Source organism: Lutra lutra, chromosome 17 (genome assembly GCF_902655055.1).
Source record: "Lutra lutra chromosome 17, mLutLut1.2, whole genome shotgun sequence".
NCBI classification, from domain to species: domain Eukaryota; kingdom Metazoa; phylum Chordata; class Mammalia; order Carnivora; family Mustelidae; genus Lutra; species Lutra lutra.
The window spans coordinates 39,197,128-39,218,300 of NC_062294.1; the positions used below are offsets into that span (position 1 = coordinate 39,197,128).

The 21,173-nt window shown below is 49.9% G+C and overlaps 1 protein-coding gene across 7 annotated transcripts in view; it reads left to right on the plus strand.

Annotated features, from left to right (window-relative positions):
• ZNF536 (zinc finger protein 536) overlaps positions 1 to 21,173 on the plus strand; it is a 424,494-nt gene that overhangs the window by 272,298 nt on the left and 131,023 nt on the right. For 6 of the 7 annotated variants that reach the window (XM_047712032.1, XM_047712037.1, XM_047712033.1 and 3 more), the window contains one exon: positions 7,036 to 8,628. In XM_047712032.1, the coding sequence (XP_047567988.1) occupies positions 7,036 to 8,628 (1,593 nt within the window). Of the gene's footprint in view, positions 1 to 7,035; positions 8,629 to 16,326; positions 17,227 to 21,173 lie in introns of those variants that run through there. The other variant, XM_047712038.1, reaches the window with a different exon arrangement.

The window sequence follows — 21,173 nt, forward strand, 5'->3', positions numbered from 1 at the left end:
GCCACTGTGGCACCTGGAAGTGTGGAGGGTGGGATGGAATGACTTGCCGTGTCAGAAAACGATAAATGACCACTGCATGCCGATTTGGAAACCATCTTTCATCTTCAAAAGAGCTTCCCAAGGGCCAGCTGGTCTCTAGATGTGGGTGGAAATGTGAGTTCAGTGGGCCTAACCCAGGTGCCTAACCCCTGATGTCCACATCCCTTACCTTTAATGCTTCTCTGTTTCTTCTCCTGGCTTAAGTTAACCAGGCTATTTTAAATGGTCATGAAAGGACACTGAATAAATATTCAAAAATGGATTGGCTAAAATGGGGGCTTTCCCCATTTTTTTTTTCTAAAAGGAGAGCATGTGTTGTTGTCATTAGTGGGGGACAGACACCTGAATGATGACGGGGGAAAAAAAAAGATCTGCTTGCCCAAAAAATAATTCTTTTTTTCCCCCTTTTTGTTTTGAATTAAAATTCTACCTTTTTTTTTTCATTCTAAGATTAACGAAAAGCCCATTTTACTCCTCCGCGGTCCCCCAACCTTGCTGTTCCTGCCTTAATGACATCCCAAACTTTTGTTGAAAATAATTGATTGAATTTAAATTTCCTTAAAAGTTTAAGAGGTAATGTTACAGTATAAATTTCCTACCAAACACTAAGTAGGGAAATATCCATTAGTGAAATTAACTACAGTTTCTAGGTAGCTAACAATGTGCCGTATACAGTAGGGCATGGCTAATGAACACTGCAGTGGGTGATATTTCATTATACAAATTAATGCTCACATTTTAATGGGAAAGTCACATAATGAATCTCGGCTTCAGTGACAGCAATTAGAGACACAGATTGTCCCCTTCTGGACAAGGCACTGTTTAGCAACGAGCAGCTGTGTGAAAAGTCTTCAGGTTTACAACATATATATGCTTTGGGGGAATTAGTGTACAATTTATATTAATGTACTGAAGCTCTGCTGAGAAGGCACCACCGTATTTATCTCTCCTGGTATTAACTAAGTAAAGACATGTAGAAAGACTAAATAAATATCAAATAGAGGATGCAAATACGGGGGAATATTCGGTTACTCGACTTAAAAGTTAAAACACTTTTAGAGATTTAGCACACACATATGTTAGAAGCGTGAAGCCCTCCTTAAGAGCTCCCCCAAGGGATTTCCGAGAAGAGTAGCGTGAGTCCGCCTGCTCTTTTTGGAGAGGTGCTCTTGGGGGTTCGCTCCATTCAAATGAGGGCCAAACTGACTTCCCCCAGAACGGTGAAGGTTCCTTGGGCTCGTCGAGTGCAATGTAGAGGCTCAGCATGATGAAAGACATGCTCATGTAAAAATAGGTACAATGAACTAATTAAACCCCTCGGTCATATGTTTCTAAAAATTTATGGTACAGAGACCGGGAGAAGTTATCAATGTTATCCCAAAGTTGAATATATATCTTGTGCCTTGTGTCCGTGGGTAGCAGCTTTAATGTGAGATGTTTCCAGTAATTCATTAGTCTGTTGGAATGATGAACTGATGATTTTTTTATTTCAGTAGGCCTTTTTGAGCAACCCTCTCTTTTCTAGAAATGTACCGTTTGTGCCCATATCTTACTCCTTTAAAATATTGCAAGAGGTTCCCCCAGAGAAGGCCACTGGTGTCCTCACCTGCTTTCCCCAGTAGGCGAATAGCTCAGTACTGGGCATCCTTTTCCCTGATCCAGTCTTCAAACGGGCTGCCCTGTGTGGACCTGGACTGTAGACGACAGTGCTGGGGCCCTTGGCGATGTTTGAGGTTTTAAAGCAGGTGCCACCATTGAAAAACCAAGATATTGCACATCGAAATCTGGGTATGGGGCTTTTCTTAGAAGATGTCAGAGGTCCTCATGTCCCCAGCTGCTTGGTGTCGGTGGTGGCTGCCCTCTAGGACAGCCATCTACCCCTTACCTGCTGTTCTGCATGTCCCTGTGATCGGCCTGTCTCTGAAGACATCCCAGTGTCTGGTTCCAACCACAGGGAGATGAAAACACAGCGGATCCTGAACATCGTGAGGCGGCTGGAGAACTCATGACCCCCTACAAAGCTTGGGGCAGTCTCTGGGTAGATTTGGGCCAATATGTGGCCTAAGTGGCCTATCATTCATCTAGATGGAGCTGCTGGCAGGGTCTCAGTCTGCCTGTGCCACGGGGCTGTGTGGGGAATGCTGGGTGGCCCCTGACTCATTCCTTGCCAGAAGCCTGGGGCTTCGTTCAAGTTTGCCCAGCACGCTGGGGTGGAAGCACGTGGCCAGTCACGGAGACCCGGACTACAAAGCCTCTCTAAGCACCGGGAGACCGGGCAGCTGTCGGTCACCAAACCTGAGAGAAGGGTTTGACCACCCTCAAAGCCTGCCAACGGCGCTGATGGGTTTCTCCCCACCTAGTCCAGGCTGGTGTTAGGGGTTTGCCACCCCCCCAGCACTCTGAAATGTGCCCTTGTAGGGAGTCCTGTCTGGGTGACTGCCAGGAGGTTTCCCTTGGACGGCGAGCCCCTGGGGCTGCCTGGGGTTGTCCAGGAGACGCCCGTCCCGGATGACTCCTTGCTGGGGTTTGCCTGGCCAGGAACATAGCCATGGGGGTGCTGGTTGTGGGCTGAATCCTCTGTCATCCCCTCTGCCCTCTCAGGGACGAAGCCCGGGAAGGTGAGGGATGGAGGGTTTCAAGGAGAGGGCCATAGTGGTTATCGTTTCAGGGTGATAAAGAAAATAATAGTGAGGATTTTGGTTTTTTTTAACATAAAAATCCAAAGGGGGTGGATTTGTCCCCTAGAACTTTGCTCTGGAGCATTTCTCTGGGAATTGGGGTGCTAGGAAGCATCACCCAGACACAGCCTTAGGGAGCGAGGCAGGAGTTGGAACCATGCAGAGGGGTCCTTCCGTTGGTGTGAGCGGGAGGTAGAGAAAGGCCAGTGGAGGGCTTTCTAGAGCCTGTGTGTGTCATGTGCAGCCAAAATAACCCTTGAAAACTCACTAAATAGCCCTTCATCTAGCAGGACCTGGACGCTTGGAGACTCTGATGCTAAGAATGAGCTCTTCCTTTTTCTCAGTTATGGCCTGTTTTCCCTGGAACAGTGGAGGCCAAGGCCTGTTCCGAACTTCATTGTATTTTTTAAAGATTTATTTATTTGAGAGAGAGAGAGAGCTCAGGCGTGGGGTGGGAGGTGGGGCCGAGGGAGAGAAAAATCTCCAGCAGACTCCCCGCTGAGCACGCAGCCTGACACGGGGTTCTATCTCACAACCCTGTGATCACGACCCTGAGATCACAACCTGAGCTGAAATCAGCAATCAAACATTTAACCGACTGAGCCACCCAGACGCCCCTATTCTGAACTTTAAAAGAGCAGTGGGTTGAACCGAAGTTTATCTCCTTGTGCTGTGTGAGTTATGTATGTGGGGGGTGTGTGTGTGTGTGTGGTATGTATTTGTGCATGTGGTGTGCATGTGTGTGGTATGTGTGTGTGATGTCTGCAGGTGTGTGTGTGTAGTGTACGTGTGTGGTGTATGAGTGTGTGATATGTATGTATGTGAGTGTGTATGTATATGTATATGTATGTGTGTTGTGTGTATAGTGTGTGTGCATGTGTGATGTGTGTAGTGTGCATCTGTGATATGTATGTGTGGTGTATGTGTGTACCATGTACACATGTGATCATTGAGTGTGTGGTGGGTGTGTGCCATGTGTGTCTGTGTGTGATAATGTATATGTGTGGTGTGTGCATGCATGTGTTGTATGTGAAGTGTGCACATGTGCTCTGTGAGTGTGTGTGGTGTGTGTGTGGTGTATAGTGTGTGTGTATGAATACTGTGCACGTGTTGGATTGTGATGTATGTATGTGAGTGTGTATGTGTGTGAGCTCCACTTGCTTTAGCAACTCTATGATCTGTCTCCGCTGAAAGCAATGAGAACTGGGGCCTTATCTCTTTGGTTCCTCACTCAATTGCCCTCTCTACTTGGGGAGTAGAAGGTAATCATTCATTCAGTCAAAACATTGTGTGTCGGGGCACCTGGGGGTGCTCAGCCGGTTAAGGTCTGCCTTCAGCTCAGGTCAAGATCTCGGGGTCCTAGAATCGAGCTCTGTGTCAGGCTCCCTGTTCAGTGGGGAGCCTGCTTCTCCCTCTACTGTTATCCCTCCCCCTGCTCATGCTCTCTCTCTCTCTCAAATAAATAAATAAAATCTTTTCAAAGAAACCATTGTGTGTGAATGGATCCGCACATTTCTGGGTGTGTGGGTGCACACATGGGTCTCTGACCCCATTCAGGAGACTTAGTTTTGCTCTTGAGGTGGGTTTTAGAGCTGACACGGGCTTTAGGGAGTACTAAGGCTTAAGGAGTACCACCATCCTACATTATAGGTTGAGGATGCAAAGGTCCCAAGGTAGGAATCCTGTGCCCTGGGCAGTGGAAATTCCCGTGGGGGCTCTGGTCCCCAGTACAGACACTCCAAGCACTTCCTAGGGTCCAGAGCAGACCACCTTCCTTGCTAAGCCATCCCGCAGTGTCCACCCGGGGAGCCCCACAGTGCTTCTCCACCCAGGATCTGCAGAAGCCCACATGGGGGCCTTTGAGAGACCCAAATCGCAACCCTCATCCCCGGCCAGTGAGCCCAGAATTTCTGGAGGTGGAGGTGGAACCAGGTATCAGCATGTTTTAAAGCTCCCCAGCAGTTTCACTTCAGCTTCTTCAAAATGTACTCTTTACCCCACATCAGAATCCCCAGGGACACTTCCCCCAGACCTGGAGGGTCAGAACCATGCTTGGAGTCCCATTAGTAATGTCTTAAAGTCTCTTGTTGATTCTAATGCACGGTCGAGTTTGAGAACCACTGCTCTGGTGCACGTTGCAAGTGTGTGTCCTTTGGAAATGGACATCCCTGGGCATCCATGTGGTCCCAGCCCCTCACCCCACTGAGACCTGAAGGTAGAAGTCCATGCTCTCCCTCTGTAGCTCCTGCTAACGCATGCCTGTGCATTCTCGGCAAACCCTTTGCCAGATGCACTTTAATGACTTCCAGGTGCATTTCTGAAATGCAACCTGAGTCTCACCCAGTACCTGCAGGCCTCACCTCTGCCAGGTCTCAGTGCAGGGCCCTCCACGAGGCTCCCGCTAACCTGGGGAGGCAGGATTCTGAATCCCTGGTTAGGCTCTCCTGTCACAACCCCGGCTACAACCCACTCAGCTCCAGGACCTGCTCCTGCTCCCACTTGGCCACCGGACTTCCAGGTGAGCTCAGAAGAGCCTGTCCACAGCGCTCGTCCCACCAAGAGTTCCCTGGCCTCTGATGAGATGCTCAAAGAGCATGGCTGGGGTGAATCTGAGTCTAACACAGGGATTGACCCCAAGAACTGAGAGAATGGTGTCCGAGGCCATAGATGTCTTTAGCTCAACAAGGCTAGAGTCTTCTGCTCGATCCATGTCATTGGTCTAGCCAGAGACAGTTGGGATCTTTCCCTTTAGAGAAATACATTCCCAGCTTGCCGGAATGAGGCGCACAGAGCCACCATTTTGGAGAGGCAGACGTGGCTTCTCCAAGGTTCCAACACGAAATGTGGAGATGACGCAGAGTCCCCTGCTCAGAACCTGGGCTGGTGGGCTTCTTATTTACGGTACCCAGGAATCCTTCTCCCCTCCTCTCAACTCTGTTACCCTCAAATGCCCTGTGCCTTGGAGACTCCACTGGGGCCCGGTAAAATGTCTTCGGGATGCACCGATCACTGATGATTTGCTGTTGCTTTTTACATCAGTCTGGTTTACACTAGCAATGGCGGAAGGGCTAGGGGGACACTGAGTTTCCTGGGAGGAGTGATTGTGGCTATCGACAGGGCGCCACCGGGAATTGGCTAACAGATGGCCACAGCCCCATTTCTTCCAGGGAGCTTTTCGGTTCCAAAGTCTAGAAAAGACCCCGGATTGCAAACAAATTCCTGGAATATATTTAAATCCACATCTGTTTTATTCTCCTCCCCTTCCTCTAGCCCACAACGTGGGCAGGTCCCGGCTGTCCATTATGGTAGCTTTTCCATGGTGGCAAGAACAATAGAAGTTGGGTGTTGAATTTAAATAAATATTTAATTCATGAAAATGATCTTATATGTTTTAAAACACTCTTTAAAGCTATTTTTATTCTCTAGAAAGCACTTATTATAGGTAAATTACACATTTTACTACCGGAGCGTTAGGTTTGCCATTAGTACAAATTTAAGGCACTACAAAGACCAGTAGATAATGTTAATTTCAAATACAGAAACTAAATATATTTTGTACCTTTTTATTACTCATTTTCTTTTAAGTTTTATTGACTGCTTTTTATCTTAACTATATGTCTTTACATGCCGCAATCATAATGCACGGTAATGGTATTAATATTTTATGGAATCGGTATTTATAGTTCTTTATTTAGAAACAATGCAGTAGGTCTGCAGATATCTGAGCTCGTCTGGAATGGCGCCCTCCAAATAATGATAAATTACTTGTGCAGTATGCCATTTGCTAATTATATCCATGATTTACTGCAGAGCGAGACTTAAATCATTCATTTCAGTCTTGCGTAACAGTGCCATAAAATTTTTAGGTTTAAAAATGGTTTCCATGTGTATAATTTAAACAAATTTTAGAGCTATTGTATACACAAAATATTGCAACCACCCATTTGTTACATACTTTGTCTTTTTAAACTTCTACTTTTAATGATCACTGTGGTTGAAATTATTATGCTTAATTTTCATAATCATAGCTTTTAAATCTACAGCCGTTTTCACATGTTAGATAAAGAAAAAGATAGCTAATTGTGTGTAGATAGTATGTCATTCCTGAATAGTCCCAAATGGTACAAAATCATTAAAAAAGCTTAAGAGTACGAATTATTCTTCTATTAAAAAACAGTTGTTCTCTAACTAATTATTAGTTTGAGCTGCTTTGTTTCCAAGAACAAATGTTGATCCTTCTAGCCTTGTTCGGCACACCAAAATGAGATAAACACTTTTTTTTTTTCTCTCTCTCTCTCCTTATACCGAACTCTTGCAGGTGAGAAACCTTACAAATGTCCCCACTGTGACTATGCGGGCACCCAGTCAGCGTCCCTAAAATACCACTTAGAGCGGCACCACCGGGAGCGGCAGAACGGAGCTGGGCCCCTGTCTGGACAGCCCCCAAACCAAGACCACAGGGACGAGCTGTCCAACAAAGCCGCTTTGTTTATCAGGCCAGACATCCTGAGGGGGGCCTTCAAGGGTCTCCCTGGAATCGACTTCAGAGGTGGCCCTGCTTCCCAGCAGTGGACAGCAGGCGTGCTCTCGTCCACAGATCACGCGGGGCAGGCTGCCGGCATGACGTCTGAGGCCCCTTCGGACACACTGAAAGGCACCGACCTTCCTTCCAAAAGCGCCCACTTCTCCGAAATCGGAAGAGCTTACCAGAGTATTGTGAGCAACGGTGTGAATTTCCAGGGGTCCTTGCAAGCTTTCATGGACAGCTTTGTCCTAAGCTCCTTGAAGAAGGAGAAGGACATGAAGGACAAAGGCCCGTCTGACCCTCCGTCCATGAAGGTGCACGGGCCGGACGGCGGGGAGGACAAAGCCGGCGCGAAGGCAGTCCCTAGGAAGTCGGAGAAATCCCAGTACGAGCCTCTGGACTTGTCGGTGCGGCCGGACGCGGCGTCGCTGCCGGGCTCGTCGGTGACCGTGCAAGACAGCATCGCGTGGCACGGCTGCTTGTTCTGTGCGTTCACGACCTCATCTATGGAGCTCATGGCCCTTCACCTGCAGGCCAACCACCTGGGCAAGGCAAAGCGCAAAGACAGCACCGTTGGGGTGACGGTCAACTGCAAAGACCAGGCCCGGGAGGCGGGCAAGGTGGCCCTGCTGCCCTCGGCGCAGTCGAACAAAGAGATGGCACTCTCTGGCCTGATGGGGCCTCTAGAGGCCGCTTCAGAGAAGACGGCCCCAGGGCCGGGCAAGGAGACTCTGGGGGAACCCAAGAGCGGCACGTGGCCTGGCCTGGTGGACCCCGCATTTTGCAACTTCCAATCAGACTTCTACAAGCAGTTTGGCGTCTACCCGGGCCTGGTGGGCTCGGGCGCCTCCAGCTCCGGCCCGGCCCAGGAGCCCGACGGGAAGGCCCACGCGGAGGATGACGCTCCGATCCTGATCCCCGAGACCGCCAGCAAGAACGCTACCGATGACCTCTCTGACATTGCCTCCTCGGAGGACATGGACTCCTCCAAGGGAGAGAATAACGACGAAGACGATCTGGAGACGGAGCCGGAGATGATGAGCAAACCCCAGTCCGCCCTCGGCAAGGATGGCGGCGGTGGCGGCGGTGGCGGCGGCGGCGACAGTGGCGACAGCCTGCTGCCCACAGGCACCCCTCAGCCCATCCAGGGACTAGTCTCGCCGGTGCCCCCGGCGCCCGAGAAGCAGTGGCACGGCCCGGGCCTGCTTCCAACCCAGGACCCCTCGGCGGGCCTGCCCAAGCCGGAGCGGGGCCCCCCGGGCCTGGAGAAGCCGATGAACATGCTGTCGGTCCTCAGGGCCTACAGTTCTGATGGCTTAGCAGCCTTTAACGGACTTGCGAGTAGCACAGCAAATTCTGGATGTATCAAGAGGCCAGACTTGTGTGGTAAGTTTTAGAATCCTCTTCCTTCAGTTCATTTCCCAAAACATCAGTGCTGAATTGTGCATTTTTAAAAAATGAGGTAGACTCCTCCATTAGCACATTTCGAACTAACCATGAAAACACCCCAGCGATGCTGTAACGTGCAGTGTAGACAATCACGAGAGTCGATTTCCTTCGGAAGTTCTAGCACGCCCGCTTTTGCGTTCGGGTTCCCACCCCAGTGACCCGAAATGCCTGTACGGAAAGCGCGGAGGGGGGGTTGAGATCTCACAGTGCGAACTGTTCCTGTTTTTAATCTCTAACTCGAGGGGGAGAATATTTTTAAAAACAAAACCAGAAAGACACGGTAACTTGCAAACCCTTCAGTATTTTTAACTTCTGCGTAAGACGGCGAAAGACAGTTGCTTCCTGCTTTGCTAAGCCAAACCTGCTTCCTTAAGCTTTTCTTTGTATCGACTTAGAGGGTACGAAAAATCATATCACACTAACCACACTATAGAAATAAAGTGATCCTCTCTCCAACCAGGGAGATTGTTTTGGGGTGTTTGTGACTTATCTTTAGACATTCCAAACAGCAGTTACTGTGACGTTGGCCTTCTATGATCGCCTTCTGTCCCTCTGTATCTTCACCTGTCTGTCCGTTGTTCTGACGAGAAATGTGCACTGTGAAAGCCCTGGCTAGCAGGGTTGTGATCCCACGTGTCTTGGACTTATGCCTGCCTGATCCTGTTAGCAAGTTGGCACTTCTTTACCTCCTTCAACAATATGGTTACCCCAAAGTAATTCCAGATCTTAAAACGTAATAATAAATGTGAAGCCTCGAATTGGATCAAATGAACGCTGGGGTGGGCAGGGACGATCAAAGACATTCTCTCGGCACCCAGATACTTGTATCAGAAAGCCTTTCTCCGAATAGAAGCCTGGTGTATTATTGCCAGCCCCTAGATGTCCCCCCTGGAGATAAACAATCGTGGGACCTTTCCACGTTTAATCTATAAATGGATGTCTGTGACTTGACTGCACCTGTTGAAGAAAGGAAAGGAGAGAAGGAAGAAAGAAAGGGAGGGAGTAGTGATGGAGGGAAGGATGGGAGGAAGGGAGAGAAGGAAAATGGAAGGGGGTTATTTCTTAAGCTCTGAATTCTGATGTTGCTTTGAGCACAGAGCAGAATTCAGGAAGCTGGGCTTGGTTCATAATTTAAATTGGTATATTTCTTTTCCCCTCTCCTTCCCTAATTCGCTAAGAACTGGATCAAGTAGTCAGAAATATATATTTTTTGAATTGTCAAAAATCACTAAATGGATTTCTGACGGCTCAAAAAAATATTGACAGTTCCTTATGCTGAATGATTCACAAGGCCCCGTTAAGCAGCACCCCAGCTCTGTTTTTACCCACATACAATTCGTTACTTTTGAAGCAGTTAAAAACAGTGTTTAAAAGAAGGAGAAAGGAGTTTTATGTCAGTCCAGTGTTTTTTCCCCTTTTCTTCCTGGAGGAACCGTGTGTAAGTCTTTTTTTTTTTTTTTTTTTTTAAATTTCATTATTGTTTTAAGTTTGTGACTTTTCTTCTCTTATTGTTATTTGGGGATTGTTTTAAAGTCTATTTTCGGTTCTTTCAAATACCTGTGTAGGACCACAGTTCCTACCAGGAATCCATGCATCAGAAAAGATCAAAACCTGGCATGTTCCTAAGCTCATTCTTATTGAAATGAGCTCATATTACCCCTATTAATTTTCCCATCTTCCTATCAATGCCGAAGGAAGGCTTGCCTGCTTTGGAGGAGCTTGCCCTGGTGTCCTTCAGCACACGTGAAGGTGGAAGGGAAGGCAGCATCAGGGAGCCTGTTCCAGTGAGCCTGGTCCTCTGAACCGCAGCCCTGAGACCTGTCTCTCTCCCTCCCAAAAGAGTAGCTCACCACTCTCCCCTGACAGCTCTGGGGTATATGCAAAAAAACTTTGCTTACTTAACCTTTCAGCCATTGGGCAACAGGTCCTGGGGTACGTGTTGTGGCCCCTTGCTGGAAAGGGTAATGAGGACCCTCAGTCCAACCAGGCAAAAACCAGGCATCAGGGTCCAGGCCCTCCTACTCAGGGTCCAAGTCAGGGCCCAGGCCCTCCTGCTCTCCTTTGCACTCGTGGGAAGATGCCAAAACAGATTCTGGCCATAAACTGCCTATTTTTAGTGAACACATGTTCTGCCTTTCATTTGGACCTCATTGCTTCTGTATCCTCTTGCTTGAGCTTGGGAGCAGGCAAGGGAGGCCTTTCCCTGGCTCTTGAGCTTGCTTTGGGTGGGGCAAAGGCTCCATCCTCTTGCCTCTGGGACTAGCCTGACCCCGTGCAGTGTTCACTCCTCCACTCCCGTACGTGGCCTGCCATAATCAAAACCCTCTTCTTATATTCTTACTGGCTGCTCTGTGTCCTGGGGCCCAGGAAGGCCAAGCATATTCATTCTTCCTAAGATGTCTGGGAGGGTGGGGGCGGAAATCCCACTGGGCTCAGAATGGGCATTTGGGGCTTTTTTTCTCCCAGTCCAGCTTACTGTCTTTCTACCATTGCCAGGAGCACAAATGATAGCTGATCACTTCAAACCGCCCTTGGCTTGACTTTGCAAGATTGGAAATGATATTGGCACAAGGAATCAAATATTCCTGATTTTGTTTCCTTCTTCTCTGCTCCATGCAAAGTGGATGTGGATTTCCGAACGGAACCACCAGCTTGATATCTGGTTTCCTCCAGAAGCTGGGTTTGGCCAAACCAAAGAATTATTCTGGTATTTCTCATCTCAGGAGAGTTTGGGGTCTGATTTTGTCTACTTAGCAAACCCAAATCCCCACTTTGATGGTCCTAGAAACAAGCTTGGAGGAGGAGCCAATGTCCGTCTGTTTCTATTCTCATGGGGCATAAAAGTGTTTGAAGAAGCATCAGTATAAAAAATCTTGTTCGGATCACGCAGACTCCCCACAGAGCGCAGCAGCAGCTCTGACTCAGGCTGGTGAGTCGGAGGAGGTGGTGTGTAACTCTGAAGTCTGTGGGTGATACTCCTGTTGTGGCCCTACTTCCAGGCCCTGCTTCCCTAATTCTGCATGCCTGCTTCCTAACTGTTCAAACTTTGGTCTTAACGTTCCTCGGCATCCTGGACCTGGCGTCCTTGGCCAGTGAGACCTGCCCATTCCTAGCCAGTGCGTTTCAAAGAGAGAGTTGAAAAAGGGGGCCACCCCAGTCCGTTGAGCAGGAGAGACTTGTCGCACATGCCAATGTACAGAGCCCATCGGTGAACTTTCTAAAAGGTCCTTCCGTAGACAGTAGAACATTTGCCTCCCAGAAATGTGTCACAGAAGATCCCAAGGAGGAGTTATCTTGAATTAAGCTGGAGGACATACACTCTTGCTTCTAGAGTGGGTTAGATCCCACTAGGGGCCCAATTTCATCTGGCGAAATCCCACTCCAGTTAAAGCTTCCCGTTCTTGAGGTGTCTTTTAGACTCCAGGCATAGCCCGCAATTTCTTTATCCTACTGAAGAACATGACATACAAGGTCATTGAGTGCCATTAAAGAACTTGGATGTGCCCTCGGGTTTGTTGGAATAGATTTGACCTTGGTCCTGTAATGGGACAGGAGCCACGTGAGTGTTTAATTAGAGAGTAAGGGCAGATCGGAGCAGCGCTCACAGCCACTGATAGGACAAGGCAGACAATCGCCTTGTCCAGTCTGAGAAACTTTGATGAACTTGTGGGTCAGCCAGTGGCTTGGAGGTCGGAGAGCATGGGAGGCACGGGTGTCTGCGTGCCCCAGACAGCACAAAGGCCAGTCTGCACAGCACCTGGAGGGCTGGCTCCAGAGCATGGCAAGGGTACAGAGCATGTCTCACCCCACTTGGTGGATTTGGAAAGCAACCAGATCACCCTTACTCTTTGCCTTTCAAACCTGGGACAGATGGCCGGGGGTCATTGTGTGTTGAGTCTTGCAAGCAGAGTTTGCCCTGTGTCTTTTGGTGAGCCCAGGCGTAAGGCTGACGGGAAGCGTTAAAGAGAAAGGCAGTGAGAAAGGCATGACCTTCTTTGCTGTTCAATGCTCTGGAATGATCGGCACGCAGGGAAACCAGGCTGAACCAGGAGACGCCACCAGCATGCCTATCATGGCCATGAGCCCTCACACAGTAGCTTCTGGACCTAGGCAGCCCCCAGGTCCCAGGGGAAGCTAGTGGGAGGCACAGACATTAGCAACAAAGGTCCTAGTAGTCCCCATTTATTATTCTCAGGTAACTGGGAAACTGGCTTCCCTAACCCAAGTTATGCCTGAGACTACGGGTTCCTTGGGCTTCCATAGCAATGAGAGAATTAGAACCCCTCCTTTAAAAAAAGAACACAGGGTCCATTGAAACCTCTTCACCTCATCTATTCTAAGACGTCTGATCAAATGAACCAGGACATCCAAGTGGAACGCTCTTAAAATGTGACTTCTGTCCTCCAAAAACCGCACTGATTTCCAGCATAGACAGTCTGAAAATATTCACCCTTGACCGGCTACACAGTCTAAAGCAGGGGTTGGCAACTATTTTCTTCAAGGGCCGGAGAGGAAATAAGCTAGGATTGCGGGCTGTGTGGTCTTGGTCACAGCCACTGGACCCTGCCCCACAACGTCGGAGGAGCCATAAATAATAATTAAACAAATAGGTGTGGCTGTGTTCCAATAAAACTTTATTTAGTAAAGCAGGCGATGGGCTGGATTGGGCCCACATGTCAGCCTGCCTGGGCTGTCGCCGGTTCCAGTGTAAAGAAGGGTGTGCTTTTTCTGTGTCATCCCTAGAGGGGACACGTGGGATCCTGTGTGCCGTGGCATCACCGGCCAGGGAGATGGTGTCGGGAAGGGCCAGGACTGCAAAGCCAGAGACACAAGAGACTTTCCCAGGAAAGGGGGCTTCTAGACCCAGATGGCCTGGTGTGCCTGTTCTTGGAAGGCCACCTCTCTGCCTACCGTACTTCAGACTTGCAGGAGAAGATGCCTCCACAGCTCATGGCAGTTCCAGAGTCCCCCCAGTCACGGCCAGAGTAGGCAGAGGAGGAAGAGGCAGGAGCTCTGTCTTGGCTCAGAGGTGAGCGTGCCCTCTGGGAGCCTCAGTTTTCTCACTAGTGGGCAGAAGTGAAAGGATGAACAGACGATGGATGTAAAGGAGCTTGGATAAATGGTTCTCGGTTGAGTCCGTGTTTTATAGTGTAAGTGAATGTCCTTGTGGGGTTGTTGGAAGGGAATGGTGCCAATGTCCAGATGACCTTTTTAAAAGATGTATTTATTTATTTGAGAGAGAGACAGAGAGTGAGCACAGAGGGGAGGGGCAGAGGGAGAGGGAGAGAGAAACTCAAGCAGACCCCATGCTGAGTATGGACCCCCCCCCAATGCAGGGCTTGATCCCACGACCCTAAGATCACAACCCTCACCAAAAGAAACCGAGAGTCAGGCACCTAACCCACGGAGCCACCCAGACTGTCCCAATGCCCAGGTGACTTTTGGTTGCAGTGGTCCCTTTGGCACTAAGCAAGTACCAACCTTACTTTCCGTCAAGGTTTTAGAGCATGTTTTACTTCCTCATGTCTGCCATGATAGGTTATGGATGGCTTTTCTTGGTATGTGGGAAATTCAGCTTTCAAGGCAGTTCTGGGGACTTTGTGATGACATCTGTCATAGGGGTCCTACCATTTCTGTCTCTACCCAATTCTCTGCCTTCTGGGTAGAAGGCAAGTGTTTCAGGTAGGAAGTAAGTCCCTCCTGCTTTTTGGTGTTTGACCAAAAAATGGCTAAAGGCTGTGGTTGATCAGTTAAGGAAGTCCAAGGGGGCCTTGGCTGGAGCATGTGGAAACAGCATGGGACTCCCCGTGTGTGTGTGTGAGGACACCCACACGCAGGCTGCTGGTGCACAGCCCAGGGCATCTGGCACATTTTTCGTCTTGTGGATGATTCTAAGATTGAAGGGGTGGACAGCAGCCAGCAGGTTCTAATGAAGGAAGTTAAGTTAGGAAAATAGCACAGGAAGGGAACCACAAAACCTAAACCCACCACATGTATGGGAGCCCACGTTCAGTCAACACCAAGGAGGGCGGTTAGCCTGGAAGACCCAGGGCATGTCTACGGTAGAGCCTTGTTGCCTCTGGAGCTACCGTGCTTTATTGAAAGCCCGATGTGTAATCATTTCTCCTTCTTGTCTTCTTTATGAGCTGGTCCTTGGAGGGACTGGCTTGCAGAGGCTGTGATTGAAGCACAATTTTGTATTCCTTTTCTTTGCCAGACTTTATCATTGGTAGATTGTTCTTTGACTTCCAGAGTCCAGCCTGGTTCCAGTAACAGTGTGTGTCTAGGGTCTGATGTTAGAGCCTAGCTGGGAGGACCATTTGGCTTGTGCTAGAGTCCAAGGGCAGATCCTTTAAGTTAATACAGATCACCAGCCCATCCTGCCAGCCCTACTCCCGCTGGCTGCTTCACAGTCTGCCACAGAGCTCGTCCCTTTGACCCTACTGGGACAAAGCAGAGGGGCCATCTTCTGGGATCTCCCAAAGGAACCATCTTTGGGCAGGGATGGGCTGTCCTCTCGTCCAGAGCCTTCCTGTGGACCCTGTGTTGATGAAGAGGCAGCCTCTCCCAACTCTTTGGGCATTCTCCTCCTCCTCCCCTTCCCTCTTTTTAAATTAAATGGGAATGCCACTGACGTGATGTCGTTCGCACTGCAGGATGACAGAACTGTTGTGTGAATACCATTGTATTTGCCAAATGGTCCACTCGTCATTTCAGAACAAACAAATGGATGGTGTCTGTAAGTCGGCAAACACTGGTGACATTTAGCCTTGTTTATGTTCCTTTCCTTTTGCTGCATATTTTTGGCTCCAAAAGCTACTGTCTGAATCGACAGTGCCTCCGAAGCAGGAGAAAAGTCTGGTAGCTTTCACTTTAGTTTCTACGTGCATTTTCTTTTTGGATTGCTCGATACCTACCACCCAGGACCAAGCCTGGGTGAGAGAAGACGGCAGTCGAGCTCTTTGGTTAAAAAAAAAAAACCAAAAATTAAAAAACCCAAAAAACAAACAAACAAACAAACAAAAAAATGTGCAGAGACACAGACATACACACACACATTTTTTCACCCAAGTAATGACTTAAGACCGGGAGGGAGGAAGAGAAAGCTGAGAGAGCAGAGGGTTGTCGGAACAGATACCCACATCCCTGGGGACGTGCAAAGTCTCTGTTCTGCGCGGCCATCACCGTGTGGCATAGGGACAGTGTGACCCCCTCGCTGTCTTGCTCCAAGGGCAGGGATCCCTGGCTTCCGCCCCCCTCCGGCTGCCGACTCACAGGGATGGTCGGCGCCCACAGCCTTGTAGCTGCAGGCCACATCTTAGCTACAGAAGGAATCCGGTTCTTTCTTTTTTATATTCAGATGTTGTGTGCAAAGCCCAGGTTTCAAATAAGTAGTAATTATATCCTATTACTTAGCGCTGATCAACAGCACCTCTACGCCTAATTGCCAACCTGCTCTAATCACGTAGACTACTCTTGCTTTAGCCAGAGACGGAAGGACCAAATTTTATAAATACTGCTTTATTGTCATTACTCCATTAAACAATTAGGGAGTGCGGCCCTGTCCTTGCTTTCAAAGGCCTCTCGCCTCCATGGTTTCTGGATTATTTAACGAATCTGCACGTTTTCTTGCAGGTAAGTGACACCCCCTGTTCTAGTCGGTCTAGCTGGACTTGCCCTTGTCTGTTCGTGCTCCTCGGTGGCTCTCTGCAGCTTGTTAATCGTGTAAAGTCAAGAGAAGAATGTATACACATATGTGCGTTGAATAACTAATGACTATTGGCAAAGGTATGCCAATGCACGCCACACCGACCTACAGTATATCTAGGAGAGAATCAGGGAGGCTAAAAATATTGCCCCATATGTTCCTCTATTAGTCACGGATCGCGAAGGCTTAGTAACTTGAATGAGAGAGGAAATTCCCTCAAAGTCCCGAATCCTGAATGACAGATGCTGGTGCACTGAAGGTCCCTTCACCTGTGAACAATCTGACGGGGCAGGGTGGGGTCTGCTACACCAGCTCGCCAAGCTTCTCGAGGCGGGTCCTGTTGGCATTACTGCTTGTGTCCGAATTGTCCTGCATTTTGTAACACTTTAGAAGAATACAGAGAAGTGCGGTCGTTATCTTTCTCCATAGTATTTAAGCAGTCCTATTCCTAGTTTAACATGTGTCAGGCCTTCCTATTAACCGGGAACGGAGGACAGTAACGTTCCAGTGAACGGCGACTGGGCACGCACAACTTCAGACGTGGAGATGGAAAGCAAAACATGCGGAGCCTGGTGCTGGGTTATCGTGTGCTTTGGACTAGAGTATTGTGGAAGTAATGAGAAGATTATATTAAGGCGTTCCTGGTAATGAAGGCATGTAAGTTCTAATAATTGTAGCTTTCTGAATACGTGTCGAACTCTATCTATAAGTGTGCTGTATGCTGAGTTACAAGTTAGGTCATTTATGAATGGAATGTAAAACAATACTAAAAATGCTTCAATAACTTATCTTGGTATTGCTAATAAAAATAAAGCTGTGAAACATTAGTACACTTTCGAGTCATTATGTGAATTCCTTCCCCAACTCCTGCTCCCCCCATCATCATCCTCCCCCGAGCTGTCCTCCCTGTTGGAAGCCTCAGGAGGACATTCAGAGAATACTAGGGGCCTGCCCACCCCATACCCCCCCAACCCTGGGCTCTTTGCTGGGTAGTTAGTTGCGTTTTTCTGCCCACCTTGAGACAGCCCTCACAAGTATACCAACTCCTAAGCGTGCAAGTGTCCAGGACATCCTGGTCTGGGGCAGGAGCCGCGATGGGTGGGCCAGAGCCGGGGGGACACATGGGCAAGTCTCTGTACCAGTGACTCTGGGTACCGAGCTCCCACAACTGCTCCCAGGCCCCGTGCGTAGGGGGAACTGAGGCAGGCTGCCATCCCCTGTCCCGGGTGTGGAAGAGCCCGCCCATGCCCGGCCTCTGTGCAGCAAACCTCGACATTTTCTTTACATCCCGCGAAGGGTAGTTTTCGATGGGAATGTCCCCGGAATCATCGTAGTTGGGAGATTTTTGTCAGTGGAGATTTTTTTGCTTGCGTCTCTGTTTGCTGTCGCAGGCTTTGGCCTGGCCCGTGCCCCCCCCACACCGCCCGGTGGGAGGGGCGAGGTACAGGAAGGATTGAATTTGCTTCCCCGTTTTTGTTGCTTCGTTTTTGTTTTGTTTTGTTTTGTTTTGTCCATGATGGACCTCAGATCCCCACCACTTCTGCAGTGCCTCTAAGCCTCGCTGCTGTTTGGGAAACTTCTGAATTCCGTTCGCGCCCCGGCTCCCTGTTCAATGGGTCCTGTGGGGGGGAAAGGTGTTATCATCATATGACAGAATCCCCACAGTCCCGAATAAATCAAGTGTCCCCTGTGGGAGGGGACAGAAGCCCAGGATTGTCCCCCTGAACAACCCTGGCCTTCGCAACAGGACAATCGTAACACCTTGACCGCTGGGGACATTCCCTTCCAGGAGGTCTCCTGCAAACTGTTCAAATCATCTCCCCACCCAAAGGCCATAGTACAGTCTCTCATTTAGGAGAAGAGGAGGGGAGAGAGGGGAGAGATTCTGAGTCTTTGGATCCATGACGAAAGCCCACAGGAAAACCATAGATCTCGAAGAAGTTTGGTAGCTCCCTGTGCCCACAGCTGCCTTCTGACTAGGGTCCGGGGGAACAGAGGATGCACACTGAGGGTTCTGGTAGACAAGGGGGGTGGAATCCCAAAATACCCGGCCAAGGGAAAGCAAAGTGATCACAGCCACATAGCCCAGGCCCACGTGGCCACCCCGAGCCCTGACAGAAAGAAGGACCCCAGGAGGACATTGTCTTTATTTTCAATGCTCCCCCCCATCCCCTGCCCAGGCTTTTCCCTGGGTTCTTGCCTCCTGAGGGTTCCAGGAGGCCTGTGTCACCGTGCGGTGGTATGCTGCCTCTCGGCAAGGAGGTGCTGCGTTCCCTCCTGGTTTCAGAAGCCACAGGTGCAGCTCCCAGGAAGGGGCTCACCACTCTCCACTCTGTGTGGGCAGGGGGCACCCCCGGGGCCTCTCTGGACCAGTGCCTCAGGCCTGGGGACACGGGTGGGAGGAGGGGGGGCTCTGTGGAAGGCTGCTGGGTCTCCGTGCCTCCACTCAGGGCTGAGCACATTGCTCTGGGCATCGTGCACCGTTAACAGTCACTCTGCATGCTCCTCCGGGAAGCCTTGCGGACCCCGCAGCCCCGGGCTGCCCAGCCGGCAGGGACTCAGGGGCCCGGGGAGTGGCCGGTGGCCTCGGGTACAGAGGACGTCCCACTGAACGGGACAGGTGGTCATGATGACAGTGGGAGTGCTCCTCGGGCAGCTCGTCCCTGCGTCTGCCGTCTTCTCTCCCTCCCTGGACCCATATTCCCTAACGGGGTTTCTACCCATCTCCGGCTCTAAGGCAGGGGGTCTTTCCTGAGTCGCTCCCCAGTGGTGACTTCTCAAGCGTAGAGGGGACCTTTGTGGATTCTCATCCTCCCACTTTTATGAACGAGTCCCAGCCTCCTCCCACCTCTCATTTCACAGCACCCCTGCTTCCCACCTCCCCCTCCTTCCTGCCTGAGGGTAGAACTCCCTTCCCGCCCATCCAGCATTCTTGGGAATATCCTGTGTGTGCTGTGAGGGAGCTGGGGGGTATTCGGGCCTTGGGTACCAGCTGACTTCGTTTCAGAGCACTGCGTGGGGGGCTGCGATGCTCTTTCCTCTGTCATCCCACATCCCCACGTGGGATGATAACACACGCCAACTGTTTGGACCCAGTGAAGGGCAGCCACAAGCAAGCATCACCTACAGGATCTGCCATTGACCCTCCCCAGGCAGGGCCGGCCCACTGATCTGAGGTGTACAGGAGACCCTCCCCGCGCCCCATCCCACCCACTAACCCTGGGAAGTGATACTGGAGTTTGAAGGAGGTAACGGGCTCAGGGTGGGGGTGCCCCAGGAAAGGAAAGGTGCTCTGCAGCTTATGGTAGGACAAAGTGCCCTGACCCCTGCTTCATCTACATGTGTTGGGAAAAATGTTTGCTTTGATGAAATTCAGATATTCTCGGGGTGGGGGAGGGGCCCAAACTTCGGAAGATGCTTTTTGTTCCCGTAGAGTCGCCCTTTCCCAGAGATGTCATGATGATTGAATTACATTCCGAAGCATGCCCCCGTACACGGGCAGTCTTGTCTCTGCAGGAGTGGATTCTGTCTCTTGAGCAAACAGTGTGCATTCTCAAGGTGAAAGTTGGGGAGTTCGGCAAAGCTGTTTCATTAGCAAAAACACCCATTCACGCGCCCAGCCGCCGGCTGGCTTTGGGACGAGTTGGTCTCTTCTGCTGGTTGTGGGATTATCCACAGACACCCATCCACTCGCAACCCGCTGCTCATGAGGTTAAGTTTTCTTTTTGAACTTCTCTTGTTGCCAAATTAATATAATATGCTCTCAATTATCCACATAAAAGGAGAAAGGCAACCAAGCAGGGAAAGTAAATTTGCAATTAATTTCCTAAATTATTGCTCTTTTCACATGATGGACAAGTCGTTTTTCTCTGACTTGGACTCAAGTGTTCTGTGTGTCCTGCGGGGGGGTGGTGACTCAGGGGTGGGCAGGGCTGGAGGCAGACGTTTTGTAGGCAGGTGGAGTGGCCTCAGTGAGTACTTAGGGGTTCGGAGTACGTTTGGCTCTTGTCAGGGAGAAAGTCCATTCATCTTCTTGGTCTTTCAAGATCCTATCGGTGACCTAGCTGGGGGTGGGGGGGTATCCCAAAAATAGACCCTAAGATAAGAACGTGGATGGAGGTCTATATGTGGGAGGAGCTCCCAGGAGCCATGGGAGAGGGAGGAAACCATTCAGGTGTGTCAGTGAGAGAGTGGCCACTGCTCGAGGACTGGGTGCATTCCTTCCAGCCATCCTCTAGGATACCGTCTAGGGTTCATCTCAGAATTGGCCCACAGAAGGCTGAAGGAGCTAGGGTATTTCTCCCAGCTGGGGTATTTAGTTAAGAGCAACAAGAGCCCATTGGCATGCCAAGGGACTGGAAGAGAAGCAGGTGGGCCCCCACGATGTCTGCCACCAGCAGGACACCCTTAGCCCAAAAGATCTTTCCCCCTTAGTGCACTGCAGAAGGCCACCAAGGATGAGGACAGATACTCATTCCATGATTTCCCTGTGGGAAGTGAATGTGGGTTTTAAATTTTGAAAAGTGCATGGTGTCTCTGCTTAGACAGAAGCTCACTGGAGACCAGATATGAGGGCTTGGTCTGGGGGCCAGGAGACCAGGTGTCTGACCAGCAGTCGAGGTCCTAGGAGCTTCAACAACTCAAGCTTCTCTTGGAATACCACTTGCCCACTGGTGAAAGGAAGGGTGACTGTAAGTCCCCTCAGTCACCTCCTGGGTCTCAAACTCTGGCTTTCATGATCCTTTCCAGCCCTGAATTTCCAGATGACCCTGTA